This window comes from Haliotis rufescens, unplaced genomic scaffold (genome assembly GCF_023055435.1).
Source record: "Haliotis rufescens isolate VD_foot unplaced genomic scaffold, xgHalRufe1.0.p SCAF_7, whole genome shotgun sequence".
NCBI classification, from domain to species: domain Eukaryota; kingdom Metazoa; phylum Mollusca; class Gastropoda; order Lepetellida; family Haliotidae; genus Haliotis; species Haliotis rufescens.
The window spans coordinates 33,524,870-33,544,722 of NW_025964361.1; the positions used below are offsets into that span (position 1 = coordinate 33,524,870).

Below are 19,853 nucleotides of genomic sequence, written 5' to 3' on the forward strand. Positions count from 1 at the left end.
TTTACCCGGACGCTATCGCGAAAGATGTCTTTGCAGTCGTTGACTTTTGATATTGTCAGTCTGCAATTCGTCAAGGAAGTACGGTTCTGCGTTGTGTTTTCTGCGAGTTGTGTATGTTTTAAGACATTTTGAAAAGAACAGTAAAATAACAAGTTTCAATATTGAAATTGATAGATATATGAATACACTTTCATAGTTGAATTCATTCAATAATTATTCTGCTCTTGACAAAGCCAAATTAATTCCAATTACTGATAAATGTAAAAATGTACACTTAATGTTTGGAAAATGACATGTCCATTACGACACTGAAAACGCCTCATATTTTTGTTTATTTTAGTAACCGCTAATCAAAATGTGTAAAGCATTTTTAACATAAACATACGTTTGCATTCTTCTTTTGATTGTGTCGATTCGTTTAGAAAGTACTTTCGTATGTCGGATATCGTGTTTATATATGTAGTCGATGGATTTTGTGGCACAAACTATGTAAATTGAAGCTCAGAAAATTTATAAATATACTTCGTGTACCCCGAAATACCCCTTTGCAACAACAATTTTTCCATATGGTATGAACCGTATTCGACGTAATAAGCGCCCCGCTCTAATAAGCGCCCACGGCGATATTTACTAATATACTGGCTAGTGAACAATATCAGTTAGCACCCCTTCCGATTGATCAATGTACACAACACTTATTTATTCGCGTATAATACGTACTCGTGTGTTATATGCACCCTTAATTATGGGCAATTAAATTCTGGAAAAATGTATCTCTCGTATATGAACATTTCAGGCACGAAATTTATCTTTCAACTCTGTTTTTTTTCCACCAAAATAATATTCTAATAAGAGCCCCCTATTTCTAATTTTGAGAGCGCCCTGGGCGCTTATTACGTCGAATACGGTATTTGATTAATTTCCATTATCTGTGTACCAAAGTGAATGACGTTATAGTGTACCAATTTAACGGACGTTTAGTAACATTTTGTCAAAACAGAAAATCATTTATGACTTTCTGTTCCACTCCCCCGTATCTCACCACAAGACGAAGGAGGCAACCTGTTGAGTTGAATATGGTCTCTCGTTGTAGATAAAGAATATAGAAAGTTTAAATGAGTATTGGGACTCCGTTAACCTCCAGTGACGACAAATTTGAAATTATACGAGTTGTATGTTTTCGTTACTCTATATGACTCGGCATCGCAATGAGATATCATGAACTTTATGCATGGAAACGCATCATTTGAAGCTTAACTTTAGCTCTGTTCAATATAGCGAACACAATTAATAATTAATCCCCATAACATATATCAATTAATATCAAACTAACGTACAGCTGTGGGCATTGTTGGTTCGTAAACTCGGACTCACATAACATTTCGAGGATTTATTGAAGGAAATAATGTATACAAAATTGATGAATGATTTAATAAATCCATTTCCAATGTCATGTCGTGGAAAGCAAAACACTAACTTCCCAAAGGGCAAGTAGCAGCCATGAGATGTCATTACAAACAATAAAAAAGTTATTAATAAAAGTTTCATACCTTAACTACATTTCCAAAATATTCCATACAAACATAATATTATTTTCATATAACTTTTCATAATTGTCGATTTATAATCGTATATTGTAATATTCGGCATGATGGAGAAACACTCCGTATTTCTTCATAGTTTCTCAACATTCCCTTTGTATATCATTATTATTGTTTTTTTCTGTGACTTATGCTTTCCTCATAAATAAGAAAGTTCTAATTATGCATGACAATGTTTTATTGTGCACATTTAATGCTTGCAGTCAAATTACCAAAGTATTAATAGGTCTCTTAGAAAAACGTATTTTCCGCATTTTAATAGCACTTCGTAACCGGAAGTCGTCAAACGAATGGTGGACTAAACAAAACGTGAGGAAAACGACGATTTGACCGGCTTCTTTAAATCGCTGCATTTTCAATACATTTCAAGATGACCGAGGTAAGAATCGACGTATACGTGTTGTATAAGTAATTCCACAAAACTGATACAAATTATCAAGCAGATAGTGAGATATATGGCTGTATGAATAGATTTGTTGAACACCACCAGTTTTCGCTCACACTCCCTCAAGACGTAGATGCGATTTTAGAATCTACCTTCCGTGGTATAAGATAGTAAGTATTTCGTTATTGTGTACACGGTATGTGCATGTTGTCGTGTCACCTATCAAGATTTAAAAATCATGACACTTGGAAATCTATTTGTATATACAGTATTTCTTGAATCAAGTTGAGAAAACAGGAGCAATGCATTGTTTACAAATGCTTTGGTTTTAAATTTAATCTTCTGATGAGATGCCTTCTTCCCGACTTCATGTTTTGTTGTTTTTGTTGTAGGAGGTCCAGAAGCACTCGGTCCACACATTGGTGTTCAGATCACTGAAGAGAACACATGACATGTTTCTGTCAGAACAAGGGACAGCACCTGGTAAAGATGAAAACAGGTATAGTTCTCTAAAGTTACAAATTAAAACAGGTTTACCCATAATCAGTTGCAATTTGATATGCTTATTTTTGTTTGCCTGTCTTTTGGTCAAGTATTGACCATGATAGTACCTCTGACTGTTTACATGGTTCAATGATCATCATATTATCAGGATAATAATGTACTAATTTGTGGATTTTGTTTTTCAGTGAGAAAAATTGGAAACTTTGTAAACTGCGAGCAGATTATGGTCAGGTGAAAGATTTACCAAAGGAAGGAGGAAGAAAGGCGATGATTTCCAGAGATGTCATTCGACCATATGGAGAAAGTAACTACCATGGTGAGTGATGTTTGTCAAACTTTGAATTTGACCTTTCTCATCCATATGATCAAGATAATTATGGACATGATGAAGATGTATAATCAGTAACTACCTTTAATTTAGCATGATTTAGTTTGAACCCAATTTCAAAAATTGTTTTAAAACATAATACTATTTCCTTATGTTATTTCAGATTCAGAGACAGGAGTACTTGGAACCCATCCTTACCCAAATGGACCAGGTTTGTGATTTATCCACTAATTGGTTTTTGTGAGATACCCCAACACTTGTGTGTCAGTAATGATGCTTAGTTCCACAGAGGGATGCAGCTGTTGTGGGTCCCAGCTGTTGAGGTTTAGTCTTTGATTGGTCTTGAACTATACACTGGGTCATGATTTGATACATCTCAATAGCAAGGTTGTGATCATGGTGATTTATGAAAATTCAACACTGTTAATATTGTTGATGAGCTGTATTACATTATCAAACATGTCAAAGGGAATGACTAGAAACTTAAACAAAACATATTTAGTCATTTTCAAATGTTAAAAGTGTTTGTACATGATTATAAAAAAAAATGTCTGTCAGAAAATATGAGTTTTATTGTCCCTTTAACAAACAAAAATTCATACTCACTCACTCCCCAAACTCTTAGGACGAGTGAAATAAAGTTTTCATTTGTCCTCTGGAGTAGTCAGTAATGAAAAAACAAATTGTTAAGGCTGGGTGATGTTGTAGGTGTTCAGTTGACGGACGGGACGGCACAACACATGGATCCCAGTGGTGCTGGCAGCAGGGAGGTCATGCTATACGAACAGTCAAGGTAAGAAGAACGTATCTAGCCATGCATGCTGCTATTAAACAATCTGTAATTCAAGCCTTCTGCACCCTGCTTTGATGACAAGTGACATTGTGATAGTCAGAATTACCCCAGTGATTATCATGGTTCCTCCAAACACAATTCAGTATACAGGATTGTCATTATCATGATTATTTTGACATGATTTTTGAGAATATTTTCTTCATTACGCTTGTTTTAATCTTCTAGTCTTTGTCAATGAAGAAAATATTGATGGTAAAACTATTGTCAAGGTACCAGATGCCATCAACGTACTTGGTTAGACGTAAGAGGCGACTAACGGGATCGGGTGGTCAGGCGCGCTGACTTGGTTGATGCATGTCATTGTATCCCAATTTCTTGGATTGAAGCTCATGATATCAATCACTGGTTTGTCGGGTCCAGACTTGATTATTTACAGACGGTCGTCATGTAGCTGGAATATTGATGAGTGTGGTGTTAAAAAACAAACAAACAAAAACTTGGTTAGCTCCTGGCGTATCAATTCCATGCACGGCATCGCCTTTGATTCAGCTTGTGTCACCATGAACTTGTAGTTTTTTGTTTACCATCTGACTCATGAACTTTATATTTTCAGACAAACAGGTGTTTCGTCAGGTGCAAGTGTTCATGAAATTCGGCAAAATGCTGGTCTCTCAGAGAGAATGGATCCAACTACAAGAGTAGGTCTTATTTCCCTGTGTTAAGATTTTCACCCACCATGCTCACATCTACTGGATAATCACAACTCACAACACAGAACACTAACACCATGCTTACATAAACATCACACTCTCTAAACTGTCACGGAGGCACATTTTGCTGTACAGAGTTGTGTCCCTTATGTATGTCAGATTCCTATCATCCAGGGTTTGAATCCCAGTTTCTCCCTGACTCTGATACTTGTTTAGCCGGCACCATGCCTCAAGCTAGTGACTTGCACTGAGGTGGTAAACATTCCATGTCAAGCTGTCAACACAATGTGGCTGGGACACATTTTAAAGTTCCCTTAAACCCAACTCACTCAAAAACGCGCACACTCAACAATAACAGTAACACCTTGATCACACTTACACACCAATCTTCATTTGCTGCATGCACCAGGCCCAGTGCTTCAGGCATCAGTAATGAGTGTTGTACACAGTACATGCAAGCGATATGAGAGGTGGAATCTGATTGGTCAATAGTAGGGACGTAGAAGGGACATAACTCACAATAGCCACCGATGGCCTGCCTAGTTTGGCAAGGATGGAAACTGGGCTTTTAATGTCAGATAACGCCCTTGCCTCGGGAAGATGGAAATTGTGGGAGATGCAAAGGGAATGTTTTCAAATTCCGTTGACATTAAACACAAAGTAGCAATGTGTTATGAGTTCTGATTGGTTTATGCTTACCATTTAATTAATATATGATTGGTTGGAACAGGTCAATCTATCAGCTATGTCAGCATAAAGCCTCATTCACTCACTCATATATTCATACACAAGCATTTTTCTACAGAGCTGTTTTTCCACAATTGCAAACATGTCAAAGACTGTTTATTGTCTCCTCTTGTGGAGGCACCTCCTCTTTCCTCCAAGTGTTCAATGACGCAATGCTGGTCGTAAGAGTCATCCATAAGGAATCAGACTCGGTGACTTGGTTGATAGCATGCCATAGTGCCCTGTTGGTGTGGATAGTTGCTCAATGCATTAATCACGAGATTGTCTGGTCCAGACATGCTTCCTTACAGGCTACTTATGGCTCAAAGATGGCTGAGTGTTGCTTAAAGAAATAAAATTGTTTCCACCCTTGAAAAGGCTCCTTTTTTCTACAAGAGCTACATGTTTGTGATTCTTTGTTTCAGAACATCAGCGTAGGACAGCAACAAATGCTGGTGCCAAGGAAAGCTCCCACAATGCCTAAACCACAATGGCATCCCCCTTGGAAACTCTACAGGGTATGGAGGGTTATCGTATAGCTTTGAATTAAGTCAATCAAATATGCGGTTTTAGACACATAATTTTTTGTATCTAGCATTATTATCCCCTGCCATGAAGTGAAAGGGGGTACAGGAATGGATGTTGTCCGTCCGTTACGTTTCCTTTCTGGAGTAAAACTAAAAAACCATGAGATTATCTTAACCAAATTTGGCACATACATAGGTCTTGTGGTGAACTGGTGCCTTTTAACAGTTTGGGATTTTTGAAAAATTAATTTTTTGAGTTTCCATAGGAACGGCTGACTTAGACTGAAAAATGGCTGTAGTGCTCATTTCCGGAGCAGATTTTGTAAACTGTACAACATTTCTTGCCTTGCACACAACCGAACATGTCATATTGGTAGGGGATATGAGTATTTCATGCTTGTGTTAATAGTGAGATGAATTTACTTTTTTTTTTTTTTTAAAAGTTGACAGTGTCCTCAGTGTCCTTTTTTTTTGCTGTGGTCTTTCAGCTACTGAATGATATTTGTGTAACTACCTTGCTTCATAGTTTGGAGTTTAAGAAGCAACTTGATTTATTAATGTTGTTGTTGTCACTTATCATTGTTGATGTTTCAGGTGATCAGTGGTCACCTGGGGTGGGTCAGGTGTATTGCTGTGGAGCCAGGGAATGAATGGTTTGTCACCGGAGCTGGCGACCGAGTCATAAAGGTGGGCAGATAACTCTGTATTCTCAATTATTCCTTTGATCCAGCAAGATCAATTAAGGTGAATTTCATAAACTATTCTTGTTTGTCAATACAAGTTTATTGACAAAAAGTTAACAGTTCATATTTGATTTGGAGATGATGTGAGCACAGGCATCTAAGGTATAGCAATCCCCTAATTAGAGTTGCGTCCCTTTGATATCGCTGACTACAGTTGCCATGACATATTGGTATTCACCCTTCCATTCACCCACTCATCCTTCTTTTAAATAGTCACTGGACTTGAACTAAAACATATCATATGAACAATTGTTGTGTTTAGATCTGGGATTTGGCAACAGGGACATTGAAGCTGTCTCTGACCGGTCACATCAGCTCTGTCCGTGGTGTGGCGGTCAGTCCGCGACAACCATACCTCTTCTCCTGTGGTGAAGATAAACAGGTCAAGTGCTGGGACCTGGAGTACAACAAGGTAAGCAGCCTTAGACTCACCCATGTCAAGTAGACATTTATGTGAACAGCGAGGCAGCCTTAGACTCACCCATGGCAAGAAGGCAATTATGTGAACAGCGAGGCAGCCTTAGACTCACCCATGACAAGTAGGCCATTATGTGAACAGCAGGGCAGCCTTACTTAGACTCACCCATGGCAAGTAGGCCATTATGTGAACAGCGAGGCAGCCTTAGATTCACCCATGTCAAGTAGGCCATTATGTGAACTGGGAGGCAGCCTTAGACTCACCCATGTCAAGTAGGCCATTATGTGAACTGGGAGGCAGCCTTAGACTCACCCATGTCAAGTAGGCCATTATGTGAACTGGGAGGCAGCCTTAGACTCACCCATGGCAAGTAGGCCATTATGTGAACAGCGAGGCAGCCTTAGACTCACCCATGTCAAGTAGGCCATTATGTGAACAGCGAGGCAGCCTTAGACTCACCCATGTCAAGTAGGCCATTATGTGAACTGGGAGGCAGCCTTAGACTCACCCATGGCAAGTAGGCCATTATGTGAACAGTGAGGCAGCCTTAGACTCACCCATGACAAGTAGGCCATTATGTGAAGTGAGGCAGCCTTAGACTCACCCATGTCAAGTAGACCGTCATTTGAATAGTGAGGCAGCCATAGTTCTTTTTTTTTCTTAATACAGAAGGGGCATGGGTGACCCAGTCGTCTACAGCACCCCACACATTCTGGGTGCAGTTGAAACCTAATACCTTTGGTACAAATCCAGGTTTGCCCTGATTATGTTTCTAGGTTTGTCAGCACCATATCCATGCTTGTGGATAACATCTGAGACTTTCATCACTTCAGGTTTTTCCTCCCACATCAAGCTGACACGCCGTGACATGACTGAAATACTGTTCAAATGGTATTGAACCTAAGTCACTCACTCACTTTTATGCAGAAAGGTATTGGGTGGTCAGGCTCACTGACTTGGTAGATGCATGTCATCGTATTCCAATTGTGTGGATTGATGTTCATGATGTCTATCACTGGATTGTCTGGTCCAGACTAGATTATTTACAGACCGCCCTCATATTGCTGGAATATTGCTGAGTGCGGCGTTAAACAATGAAAAAACAAACAAACAAACAAGATGGGGATTCTGTTGAGTATTGATTGTTACAAGCTACTACATCTTCCCGAAGCAAGCAGTTTCCACCCTTGCCGAACTAGGCTGGTATTATGGAGTTACATTTTGGCTGGACTAACGAGTCTATGCATAGTCCAATCAAAATCGTGCTCTGAAATCGCAATCCGGTTCGTATATTGTCTTGCAGATTTCGGTCGATTGCAGGATTTGCAAAGCACGTGCACCGCTAACTTGTTGTCAACAGATATTTTCTAAATCTTTTCATGTTTTTAATCAAGGTGCTTACACAATTTGATGCAATTCGCGATGTAGGACTCATTTTATCACAATATATAGATCTTGATTATCGATCAGATCGTCTTGACTGGGCACCGCCGTTTTGTTTGAAGCAAATGCAAGTGATACGAGAGGTGGAATCTGATTGGTCCATAGGAGAGGCATAGAAGGGACATAGCTCGTAATAGCCACTGGTGGCACTACGATTGAGCCCAGGAATTCCAACCTTGTTCGGCAAGGTGGAAACTGGACTTTTATAGTCAGTTAACTCACTTGCCTCGGGAAGCTGAAGCTGCTGTGGCTTCAGGTGACTCTTTACTTGCCCCGGAAGGTAATTTCCTGCAGCTGAAACTGTATGTGGAGGACTGTTTGTTTATTTCTCAGGCTATCCGCCACTATCACGGTCATCTGAGTGCGGTCCACTCACTGGACATTCACCCCACCATCGACATCCTGTGTTCCTGCGGCAGGGACGGCACTGTCCGGGTAGGTTACCATGGTTACATTGAAGATATTAGTGAACCAAGGGATGGCGCTGTCTGGGTAGGTTACCATGGTTACATTGTAGATATTAGTGAATCAAGGGATGGCGCTGTCTGGGTAGGTTACCATGGTTACATTGTAGATGTTAGTGAATCAAGGGTTTGCGCTGTCTGGGTAGGTTACCATGGTTACATTGTAGATGTTAGTGAACCAGGGTATGGCACTGTTTAGGTAGGTTACCATGGTTACATTGTAGATATTAGTGAACCAAGGGATGGCACTGTCTGGGTAGGTTACCATGGTTACATCGTAGTTATTAGAGAACCAAGGGATGGCACTGTCTGGGTAGGTTTCCATGGTTACATTGTAGATACAAGACAGTTTGGGGATGGCCCTGTCCGGTTAGGTTACCATGGTTACATTTTAGATATAAGAGAGTTTAAGGATGGCACTGTACAGGAATGATCATGGTTACATTGTAGATATTTGAGAACCTAGGCATGGCAATGTACAGGTAGGTTACCATGGTTACATTGAAGATACAAGAGAGTCTGGGGATGGCACTGTCCGGTTAGGTTGCCATGGTTACATTTTAGATATTAGAGAGTTTAGGGATGGCACTGTCCAGGAAAGATACCATGGTTACATTGTAGATACATGCATTGAAGAAATTAGCCAAAACTTGATAACGATATTTCAGAAACAATATCAGATGACAATTCTTAATTTGGATTACCCCTGTAGATGACCACTGAGTGTGTGTGTGTGTTGTCAGGTGTGGGACATGCGGACCAAGGCCTGTGTGCACACCTTGGTGGGCCACCAGAACACCGTCGCCGTCGTCAAGTGCCAGGCAGCAGAGCCCCAGGTCAGTCAGCACACACAACACTGATAGGGCTATTGGAAGGTGAAGCAGCTGTTGAGTCAGGGCTTCTTTAGAATAGCTGAGAGTTTTATAGATACTATGTTTAAGTATTACTGCAGTGGCACACAAGCAGCCTGGTTGTATACCCTGAAAAGTGCCCCCTATTTCTGCTTTTAAATCTGGATTGAAAACTTACCTCTTTCAATGCTACTGACTTTCTGATTATTCATGTATACGCTTAGAGCATGTCCTCTGTGATGTGGAATATAGCACAATATAAATGTCATCATCATCATCATCATCATCATCATATTGTGTATAGTAATCATGATAGTTTACAATCCATGACAAAACATGACAATAACGTAAAACCATGACAACATAATCAATACAGTCAGTGTTGTGGTGGCACATGGTCCAGGATCAGGTGAAGTTAAGCAACATTTATCACAGAGAGTAGATAGAAAGTGATTGTGTGCATAAAGCTTGACTCCTGCAAGTTTCAAGGGCTACAGACCTGTGAAGATCCATGGTAGAATAGATCTTCAGCAACCCATGCTTGCCGTAAAAGGCGACTATGCTTGTCATAAAAGGCGACTAACGGGATCCATGTAAAATCAAATATAAAATATGAAAAACTACAAGTTCGTTCTAAGTCAATGGAGTGCCATATTTACTATGAATAGAGGCTAGCTCTTCTTATATTCAAATACAATTGGAATTGGTTTGTCTCTCTGACAGTACAGTAAAAATATGCACCCTATGACCTGACTTGGTTGATGCATGTCATCGATCCCAATTACGTGGATTGATGCTCATGATATTAATCACTGGATTGTCTGGTCCAGACTCGATTATTTACAGACCGCCGTCATATAGCTGGAATATTGCTTAGTGCGGCGTTAAACAACAAACCAACCAACCATCAAGGGCTGTGGTCCTGCCCCGCACTGAAGCACATGTAGCAATGTTGTTTCTCCTAGGCAAGTGCCTTTGTTCAACATATGCCTGTGTTCACCCAGCATGGAATATGTACCTGGTAGGATTAGATGGTAGGGTGACTGTTGATTTAAAATTTCATGGGCAATTTGGGTTGTATGATCCCCAGGAAGCTGAGAATGAAAATCGGGTACAAACTGATCCATTGACCGGGGTAGTAATACTCTGAGCACATATCCAAGTTGGAAATGAGACTCTGTATAAATGCTTTAAATAATTATATAGTAATATTAATGATGAAAGTCCTAGTTGAAGGCTTAAAAAAATAAAGAACTGGTTCTCAGGCAATGGCTTTTGAAAATATAGTGAGGGAGGGCAGTGTTTTGTTTTGTTTTTGTTTAAGCTTGTATGTAACCCAATTTTCATTTACAATAATTTCAGCGAAATCATGTTGTTCTTAGTATTGTAGCATTTCACTGCCGGGGTCATGTGTCCAAGAGGCAGAATATTTAAAGATTTAAATGTAATTAAAAATGAAACGTGTGGCGGACTTTATGATGAAGCAGGCGGTGCCTTAGGACCAAGACTATTATTTCTTTTAGCCTAACATTTTCTCTGTGTTGTCCCAGGTGGTGACAGGCAGCCATGACTGTACGGTGAGACTGTGGGACTTGGCGGCTGGGCGCACCAAGGTCACTCTCACCAACCACAAGAAGAGTGTGAGGGGACTGGCCCTGCATCCTACACAGTGAGTTGTGTTGATATCACCCACACAAGCCGAGACATATACAAACAGCAGTGTAAACCCTTCATTAAAACACCCTGTCATCTTGTCCCATCAATACTATCTTCCTTCAAACTATTTTGTGACATTGGTGTTTACTTACTGAATGTTATCAGCATTAGTTAATATGACAGCTTCAGAAATGTATTCTAATCCATGGATTTATCTAGACCTGCTAAGAGACCGATATTTGACCCCATGTCTGCAGCAATTGTCAGTAAACATTCGCAATTGGGAATGACAAAGTTCCTGTTTCATGTACCGGTAACTATAGTTATAACTAATGGGATGGCTTGGTCAACATGACTTGTATTCCACTGACAACGGAACCAAACAAAAAGGAAGAGGCTACATGTTACACTGTTGTATTGAATGCAGTGTTACACCACAATGTTAAAATACCACTGTAAAAAAAGGAATTTTTTTTTTTCCATTTTGACAACAAGGACACTTATTTTGAAGTCCAATTTAAATCCCTTTAGCCAGAAAAAATGGATAAGCTCTGATAAACATGGACTAGTACTTTATGTATTTGTTCACAAGTGCAATTGTCTTGATTTTCCTGTTCCTGGTTGTGACAAGTAGTCACTAAATACAGCTTCTGTGAAACCCAAGTAACTGCTGTTTTGGACTGTAAAGGAATAGGCCCTGTAAATATTGCCCCACAGCAGGTATATTTATGTTGATACACCTGGTCCATGGGGAGATGATGGACACATCTGTTGTTAACATAGGGGCAGTGGTTAAAGAGGTTGCATACAAAAAACAAAAAATTAAAGAAATGGGTATATTTGGTATCATTTTGTAGGAAAATATGTCCTAAATCAAATTACGCAACAAAAAAAACAAGTCACCGTGGCATTTTTTGAATAAGTGCCGCCATCTAGAGGCACCGGATGATAAAATCATTTTGCCAATAAAATGGTCATTTTAAAGTTGGATTATTAAATGAGTGTTTTAAATAGACATATTACAGTATTGATATGACACAAAACAGAAAAATGAAAATTCAAGTCAAGACATTTTTAATTTCACACATCATTTGACTTTAAAAAAAGCACATTTTCCACAATAATTGATTCATCAGTCAAAAAAGCATTTTACAAAATCAAGATATTTTTCAAACTGGCTTATTTCTAATGTTTATTCATTGTAAAAAAATTTTATAAAATAAAAACAACATGTTACCAGAGGATATTCAAATTATTTTCAATCAACACAGCATACTCCTAAAATAATGAATCAGGGGAGGTAACCCTTGCCCAAATTTACATTTCTATGAGTTCTTATGCAAAATACCCAAAATAGTGTTGCCAACTTGACAATACGTCTTCCATAAAAAATTCTCTATGTCTCAATCACACTGTCTCCTCTCCCTTCGCTCTTTTCTTTGAAGAAACGCGATACCCTTACTTTACTCTTCTGTTTCTTATCCTCTACATTCCTTTTTGTGAAAAGCCCTTTAGTTGATGGCATTTTGTTGGCGGCAGACATTTTGGCGGAAGTTCAATTAGCCGTGAGTCAAAGGGACGTAACCGCATTACAAATACTCGCCATTACATGCGCGTCCGGTATGCGCATGAACAATGGCATCCCAAGCGTTCGCTCATCATGCTGAAGACCCAGGTTCGATTCCCCACATGGGCACAACATGTGAAACTCATTTCTGGTGTCCCCTGCCGTGATATTGCTGGAATATTGCTAAAAGCAGCGTAAATCCATACTCACTCACTCACTGTAGTTAACATGGTTAATGCCGTTACGTTTAAATAATGTGAAACTGAATGTGTTCAATCTTGACAACAATGGCCAACTCACTTCCCATGGGTGATTTGCATGAGATATGGAGCACTTGTTTTGATGAAGCTCACGATGGACATGCCTTGAACGTGTTGAACTGCCTGCAGGTACACCTTCGCATCAGCATCCCCGGACAACATCAAGCAGTGGAAGTTCCCTGACGGTAACTTCATACAGAATCTGTCCGGACACAATGCCATTGTGAACAGTCTGGCAGTCAACTCGGACAACATCCTCGTTTCAGCAGGTTTGTAATAATATCCACACATGTGTGAATGAGTTAATGTTAAGAAACAGCAAGAATGTAGGTCCCCGGCTACCTATACTTGTTGTAAGAGTCGGTCAGGCTTGGTGACTGTGTTGATTGCATATCATCATATCCCATTTGTGTGGATTGAAGCTCATGATGTCAGTCACTGGATTGTCTGGTCCAGCCTCGATTGTTTACAGACCGCTGGCATGTAGCTTGAATATTGCTGAGTGTGGCGTTAAAAACAAAGAAACATATTCGTTGAGTTATTTTATTAACTTTAATCAGTTGAAATTATTTTTGAACTTATCCCTCCACAACAGTATGCAATTATAACACAGTAAGACGGCAGGTTGGATCAATTCCCTTTTGCGATTTGGTGGTCGGTCCAGAGCTTCGACGTGACAAGAATGCCACTTGGTGTGTTCAACCAATGGGTGTGTTCAACCTCACTATTCACCTTATACATCCACTGTGCCTGATTACATACAAGGCTGGGTCTAAAACATTGTTGAACTGGAGGTACTCAAAAGATCAGGAACTGTAGTTGCCCTCACGATACGTAGCACCCTCGGAGTTAGGGCAATCATTCTGTAGAAAGAAGGAGAAAACATGCAGGAGTCCTTGTATAGGCGTCCTTGATGGCAGTCGCTTTGGTCCCCTCTTGTCAATGGTGACGTGGAGGTGCGATGAGTTGTTGGGCGAAGACGAGACGACCCAGCTGATGGTGCCTGTCCACGTCCTCAACAGGCAGATATTGGAAATGCGTACATATATACGATCATGAGAGCGTCGTGATCCCAAGCCAGATCTTTTGGTATCAATGATATGAATGTTGGAAAATGCTGGGTGTAGCATGTGTCAAACAAGTTGATGTGTGGGTGGCCGAAACGCTGGCAAATCGTCTGAAAAGCTTCTGGGTTCAGCTGCCATTGACTGGGGCGAGAGAGAGAGAGAGAGAGAGTCGGCGAGAATGTTGGAGACGTCCGGATTGTGACGGGCTCTTGCCTCCAACGGGATATTGTCAGTGAGACTGCAGAATGCAAATGTGAGATCCAGGAGACTAGGGGAGGAAGTGGATCCCAGCTGATCAAATGAGCGACTGTGATATTGTCCATCATGAGACGAAGATCTGAATGTTTGAATGGTAAACAGAGCTGCCTGAAACTCTAGGCTGTTGATGTGCCAAGTGAGAAACGGGGCGGTCCAGTCAGGAAGCCCAGAGGTTCCTGAGATGGGCCCCCACCCCTCGTTCGATGCATCCACGAAGAGACGATGAGTTGGATCGACGTCGATCAAAGAAACCTCTACGTAGATGTTCGACTCGGGGGTCCACCACTGGAGGTAGAGCTCTCCAATCAAGCTGGAGAAAGATCTGCAGAGGACGTAGCTGCAGGCGCCTGCACCCAAGTCCTGCACTGATATGAGCAAGCAAAGGAAGCGTTGACAAAAGTCTTTGAGGGGATGGATGGGCGGGCAGTCATTACCTGTTGTGTCAGGATACATTTATATATAAGTGGAATACTCTGATTCGCTATTATTAATTAGCACTCTGTACCTTTAGCATAATCTGTGCCCAAACTGTTTGAGGCAACTAGCCCTATAATCTCTAGCCCTCTTTCAGTCTCCTATTTTTGGTTCTATTTTCAATTTATTTATTTGTATAAATGCGTTTCTCCTGTCCACATGAGTGTACTGTGTGTTTCAGCTGACAATGGTACAATGCACTTCTGGGACTGGCGGACTGGCTACAACTTCCAGCGTCTTCAGGCTGCCGTACAACCTGGCTCCATCGACTCTGAGGCCGGCATATTTGCAGTCCAGTTTGACAACAGCGGAACACGGCTCATCACTGCAGAGGCTGACAAGACCATTAAGATCTACAAGGAGGATGACTCAGCGGTATGTAGCATCTGTATCAGTCCTCATCCTGCCCCTCAACACCCTCCTCCATGTAGCATCTGTGTCAGTCCTCTTCCTCCCCCTCCACACCCTCCTCCATGTAGCATCTGTGTCAATCCTCTTCCTGCCCCTCCGCACCCTCCTCCATGTAGCATCTGTATCAGTCCTCTTCCTGCCCCTCCGCACCCTCCTCCATGTAGCATCTGTGTCAGTCCTCTTCCTGCCCCTCCGCACCCTCCTCCATGTAGCATCTGTGTCAATCCTCTTCCTGCCCCTCCGCACCCTCCTCCATGTAGCATCTGTGTCAGTCCTCTTCCTGCCCCTCCGCACCCTCCTCCATGTAGCATCTGTGTCAATCCTCTTCCTGCCCCTCCGCACCCTCCTCCATGTAGCATCTGTGTCAATCCTCTTCCTGCCCCTCCGCACCCTCCTCCATGTAGCATCTGTATCAGTCCTCTTCCTCCCCCTCCACACCCTCCTCCATGTAGCATCTGTATCAGTCCTCTTCCTGCCCCTCCACACCCTCCTCCATGTAGCATCTGTATCAGTCCTCTTCCTGCCCCTCCACACCCTCCCCCATGTAGCATTTGTGTCAGTCTTCTTCCTCCCCCTCCACACCCTCCTCCATGTAGCATTTGTGTCAGTCTTCTTCCTCCCCCTCCACACCCTCCTCCATGTAGCATTTGTGTCAGTCCTCTTCCTCCCCCTCCTCCATGTAACATCTGTATCAGTCCTCTTCCTCACCCTCCACACCCTCCTCCATGTAGCATCTGTGTCAGTCCTCTTCCTCCCCCTCAACACCCTCCTCCATGTAGCATCTGTGTCAGTCCTCTTCCTGCCCATCCACACCCTCCTCCATGTAGCATCTGTGTCAGTCCTCTTCCTGCCCCTCCACACCCTCCTCCATGTAGCATCTGTATCAGTCCTCTTCCTCCCCCTCCACGTAGCATCTGTATCAGTCCTCTTCCTGCCCCTCCACACCCTCCTCCATGTAGCATCTGTGTCCGTCCTCTTCCTGCCCCTCCACCATGTAGCATCTGTATCAGTCCTCTTCCTCCCCCTCCATGTAGCATCTGTGTCAGTCCTCTTCCTGCCCCTCCTCGCCCTCCTCCATGTAGCATCTGTATCAGTCCTCTTCCTGCCCCTCCTCGCCCTCCTCCATGTAGCATCTGTGTCAGTCCTCTTCCTGCCCCTCCTCGCCCTCCTCCATGTAGCATCTGTGTCAGTCCTCTTCCTGCCCCTCCACACCCTCCTCCATGTAGCATCTGTGTCAGTCCTCTTCCTGTCCCACCATACCCTCAACAACTTCCTCCATGTAGCATCTGTGTCAGTCCTCTTCCTCCCCCTCCACACCCTCCTCAGTGAAGCATCTGTGTCAGTCCTCTTCCTGTCCCACCACACCCACCACACCCTCCTCCATGTAGCATCTGTGTCAGTCCTCTTCCTCCCCCTCCACACTGACTGACTGACTGATATAGAAGATTTAACGTGCGCTTTCCGACTGCAGCGTATTTCGCACACGGGCCTGGCCAGACCATTTAGTGTATTCCGAGGAGGGTGAAAGTGGTGTGTGCAACACAAGAGGGGGATTTTAGGGGTTGCTTATATCGATTTTTGAAATTTTAAAATTTGGAATAAATGCCGAGGTGGATGGAGGAGGGAACTAAGGGAGCTGGGTGAGGTGGGTATTTGTATGTTTATTGGATTTTGGGTTGGTAGATTAATTAGTTTTTAGATGCGCTTAATTAGGCCTGTTTTGATTAGGAATACGCCTAGGGCCTTGAAGTTTTCTAGTTTATTTTGAGGGTTTAGTATTTCATCTAGAGTAGGAACCTTATTTAGATTGAGGTTGGTTTGTAGTGTGGTTCTGTGTGTTTGGTAGTGGGTGCAGTGGATGAGTGCGTGTTCTGTGGTTTCGGGTTGTTTGCAGTGGGGGCAGTTGCCTGTGGTGTGTCTTTTAAGTTGTTTTAGGTGGTTATTTAGGTTCGTGTGTCCTGTTTGGAGTTTTGTAATTAATCTGTCAATTTTTTTAGAGGGGTGAAGGATTTTAGGTTTGGCTAGTGGTTTTCTGAGCACTTTTTTGATTTGGCTATTTGAGTTTTGATATTGATTATGCCATTTTTGGGTTATTTTTTGTTTGTTTACACTTTTAATTTCTGATTTTGAGATGGGTAGGTTTAGGCTTATTTCTGGTATTTTGAGAGATAATTTAGCTGCTTTATTGGCGCTTTCGTTGCCGTAAATTCCTACGTGGGCGGGGATCCACAAGAAGGTTATTTGTTTGCCTGCTTTTGTTAGGTCGTTGGAGCTTTTAAGTATTTGGTTTATTAATTTAGGTCGTTTTTTGGTATTTTTGTTTTGAAGGGCTTGTAGTCCATTAAGCGAGTCAGTGAGAATTAGTTTTTTTTTGTGGTTTTTTGATTGTTGGTTATGCAGGGCTGAGGCCATGCCCATAAGTTCGGCCGTGAATATAGATTGGTTGTTCGGGAGTCGGTAAGATTGTGTGGATATAACTGGTTGTGTGGTATGGACTCCGAAACCTGTGTGTTTGGAGATCGGGTCTGAAGATCCGTCAGTGTATATGTGACACCAATTTGGCCAATTTTCGTGTATGTATGAAAGTGTGGTTGTTTTAGCTATGTTTGGGTCGGTTTGTTTATTTATTTGGTTAGTTAGCGTTGTGTCTATTTGGGGTATTTTGAGTTTAGGGGTGTAGATATTTGATTTTTTGCAGTTTTGTTTAAGATTTTGAGTTTGGTGTTCATTAAGGTAGTTAGTTATTCTTTGGGATATTGGGGTGAGTAAGGGGTGTTTGCGAGCTAGAGCTTGGTTTCTTGGGCTAATGTTTTGGTTAATTAGGTTTTGGATGAGAGGGTTTGTTTGGGACGCGGCCCAGAAATTAAGGCTTAGATGTTCCCTGCGTAGATTTAGTGGCATTTCTCCTGTAAGGGCCTGAAGTGAGGTGTAGGAGGTGCCATGTTGGGTGCGTGTAATTAGTTTAAGGGCTTGGTATTGGATTGAGTCAAGTTTTTTAGATAGAGAGTGGTTTAGGGTATTGTATATGGCGCAGCCGTAGTCTAGTTTTGATCTAATTAGTGTTGTATATAGTGAGAGGAGGGTATCTTTGGATGCTCCCCAGTTAGAGCCGGTGAGACATCTTAATGTGTTAAGGTCTTTGCTGCATCTAGTTTTTAGGTTTTGGACGTGAGCCTCCCAGGTGAGGTGTTGATCGAAAATAAGTCCTAAGAATTTGGTTTGTTTTTGGAATTTGATTGTTTGGTTGTTTAGCTGGAGGATTGGGTAGGCAGGTTTCATGTTTTTATGTTTGAATACTACTCCTGTTGTTTTATCTGAGTTAAGGGAGAAGCCCCATTTGTCTGCCCATTGTTGTATTTTATTTAGAGATTTTTGGATTAAGTTTTCTGCCATTTTAATGCTTTTAGTGCGGATCCATAGGGCTCCATCATCCGCGAATTTTGAAGTGTTTAGTTTAGGGGATAAGCCCTCGAATAGATCATTTATCATTATATTGAAGAGGGTTGGGCTGAGAATGCTGCCCTGGGGAGTGCCATTTTCTAGGGGACACTGGTCCGATAGCGTATGGTCTATACCCACGGTAATTTTGCGATTGTTTAGGAATCCTCCACACCCTCCTCAGTGAAGCATCTATGTCAGTCCTCTTCCTGTCCCACCACACCCTCCTCTGTGTAGCATCTGTGTCAGTCCTCTTCCTGCCCCTCCACACCCTCCTCCCCCTCTAGTACCGCCCCCTTCCTGACCCTCGTATTCAAGCTTTATGATGGCTGCCTGTGAATAATCAAATCTGGACCAGACAATCGAGTGATTGACATCATGGGCAATGCTCCATGACTGGGGTACAAAGATACACAATCCACCAAGTCACTGATCCTGACCTCCCAATTAATTAAATTGCCACTTATGACCAGCATAGGTTCCTGGGGATCTATTCTAACTCGGAACTCCCTTGGAACTGATACCATTGTTCAACAACTTACTTTACTTGTGTTTCAGACAGAGGAGTCCCATCCTATCAACTGGCGTCCGGACATTCTCAAGAAGAAGAGATACTGAACCCTTCCCCCATCAGCATGTGTATATAACCACCATCCTGCATCTGTACACAGACAGCCTGTCCAACACTGCTCCATTGTGTGACGGCATAAAGACAACAGTCGCCATTGTGGTGTATGTGAGAAGCAGGGAGACACTACTGGCCATAAAAGCATCATTTTTTAACAAACATTGTTGAGGAGAATTCTGAATGACCTGATGTTTCAAAAATAAATCAATGATTCTTAGGATTAATATGAAGTTCTGATATCATCCAAGAGAGTGCAGCTTGTTTTAAACATTTCCATTTTCATTCTTATTCTTGTATATATGAAGAGCATGATCCTGGCAAAGACAATGAGGTGTTTGTAGGAATAATGTCATGGTAGGATTGAAGAATTACTTTCCAACTTTGGTATTGAAATGTATGTAAACATTGGTAACTGAAAAGTTATGGGAAGCAGAATGAGTTGAATAGTTCCCAGACTGTTTAAAGGTTATTTCTTAAATAAATCTATTTGTAGTGTCCATTGCCACATTTGATGTTAACGGTGATGCATAAACTCTGTGTCACCCAGATTCCAGAAATAAGGTGTTGATTCAGAACAAGTGAATAAAAGGATTTATTTGTA

General features: G+C 41.8%; 1 protein-coding gene across 1 annotated transcript; it reads left to right on the forward strand.

Moving 5' to 3' along the window:
• Positions 1–1,850: 1,850 nt before the first annotated feature.
• On the forward strand, positions 1,851–19,853 carry LOC124146000 (pleiotropic regulator 1-like). The gene is made up of 15 exons (XM_046516009.2): positions 1,851–1,980; positions 2,379–2,485; positions 2,676–2,806; positions 2,982–3,029; positions 3,527–3,611; positions 4,225–4,309; positions 5,473–5,565; positions 6,169–6,261; positions 6,580–6,729; positions 8,512–8,613; positions 9,386–9,478; positions 11,044–11,162; positions 13,106–13,245; positions 14,957–15,150; positions 19,183–19,853. The coding sequence occupies exons 1-15, from the start codon at positions 1,972–1,974 to the stop codon at positions 19,240–19,242; spliced, it is 1,509 nt and encodes a 502-aa protein (XP_046371965.1). The 5' UTR covers positions 1,851–1,971; the 3' UTR covers positions 19,243–19,853.

Bases quoted from the DNA above. Each gene is read 5' to 3' on its own strand.
- LOC124146000 (XM_046516009.2), top strand. The intron at 3,030-3,526 runs GTTTGTGATTTA...GTGATGTTGTAG, and splicing joins TCCTTACCCAAATGGACCAG to GTGTTCAGTTGACGGACGGG. The intron at 11,163-13,105 runs GTGAGTTGTGTT...AACTGCCTGCAG, and splicing joins CTGGCCCTGCATCCTACACA to GTACACCTTCGCATCAGCAT.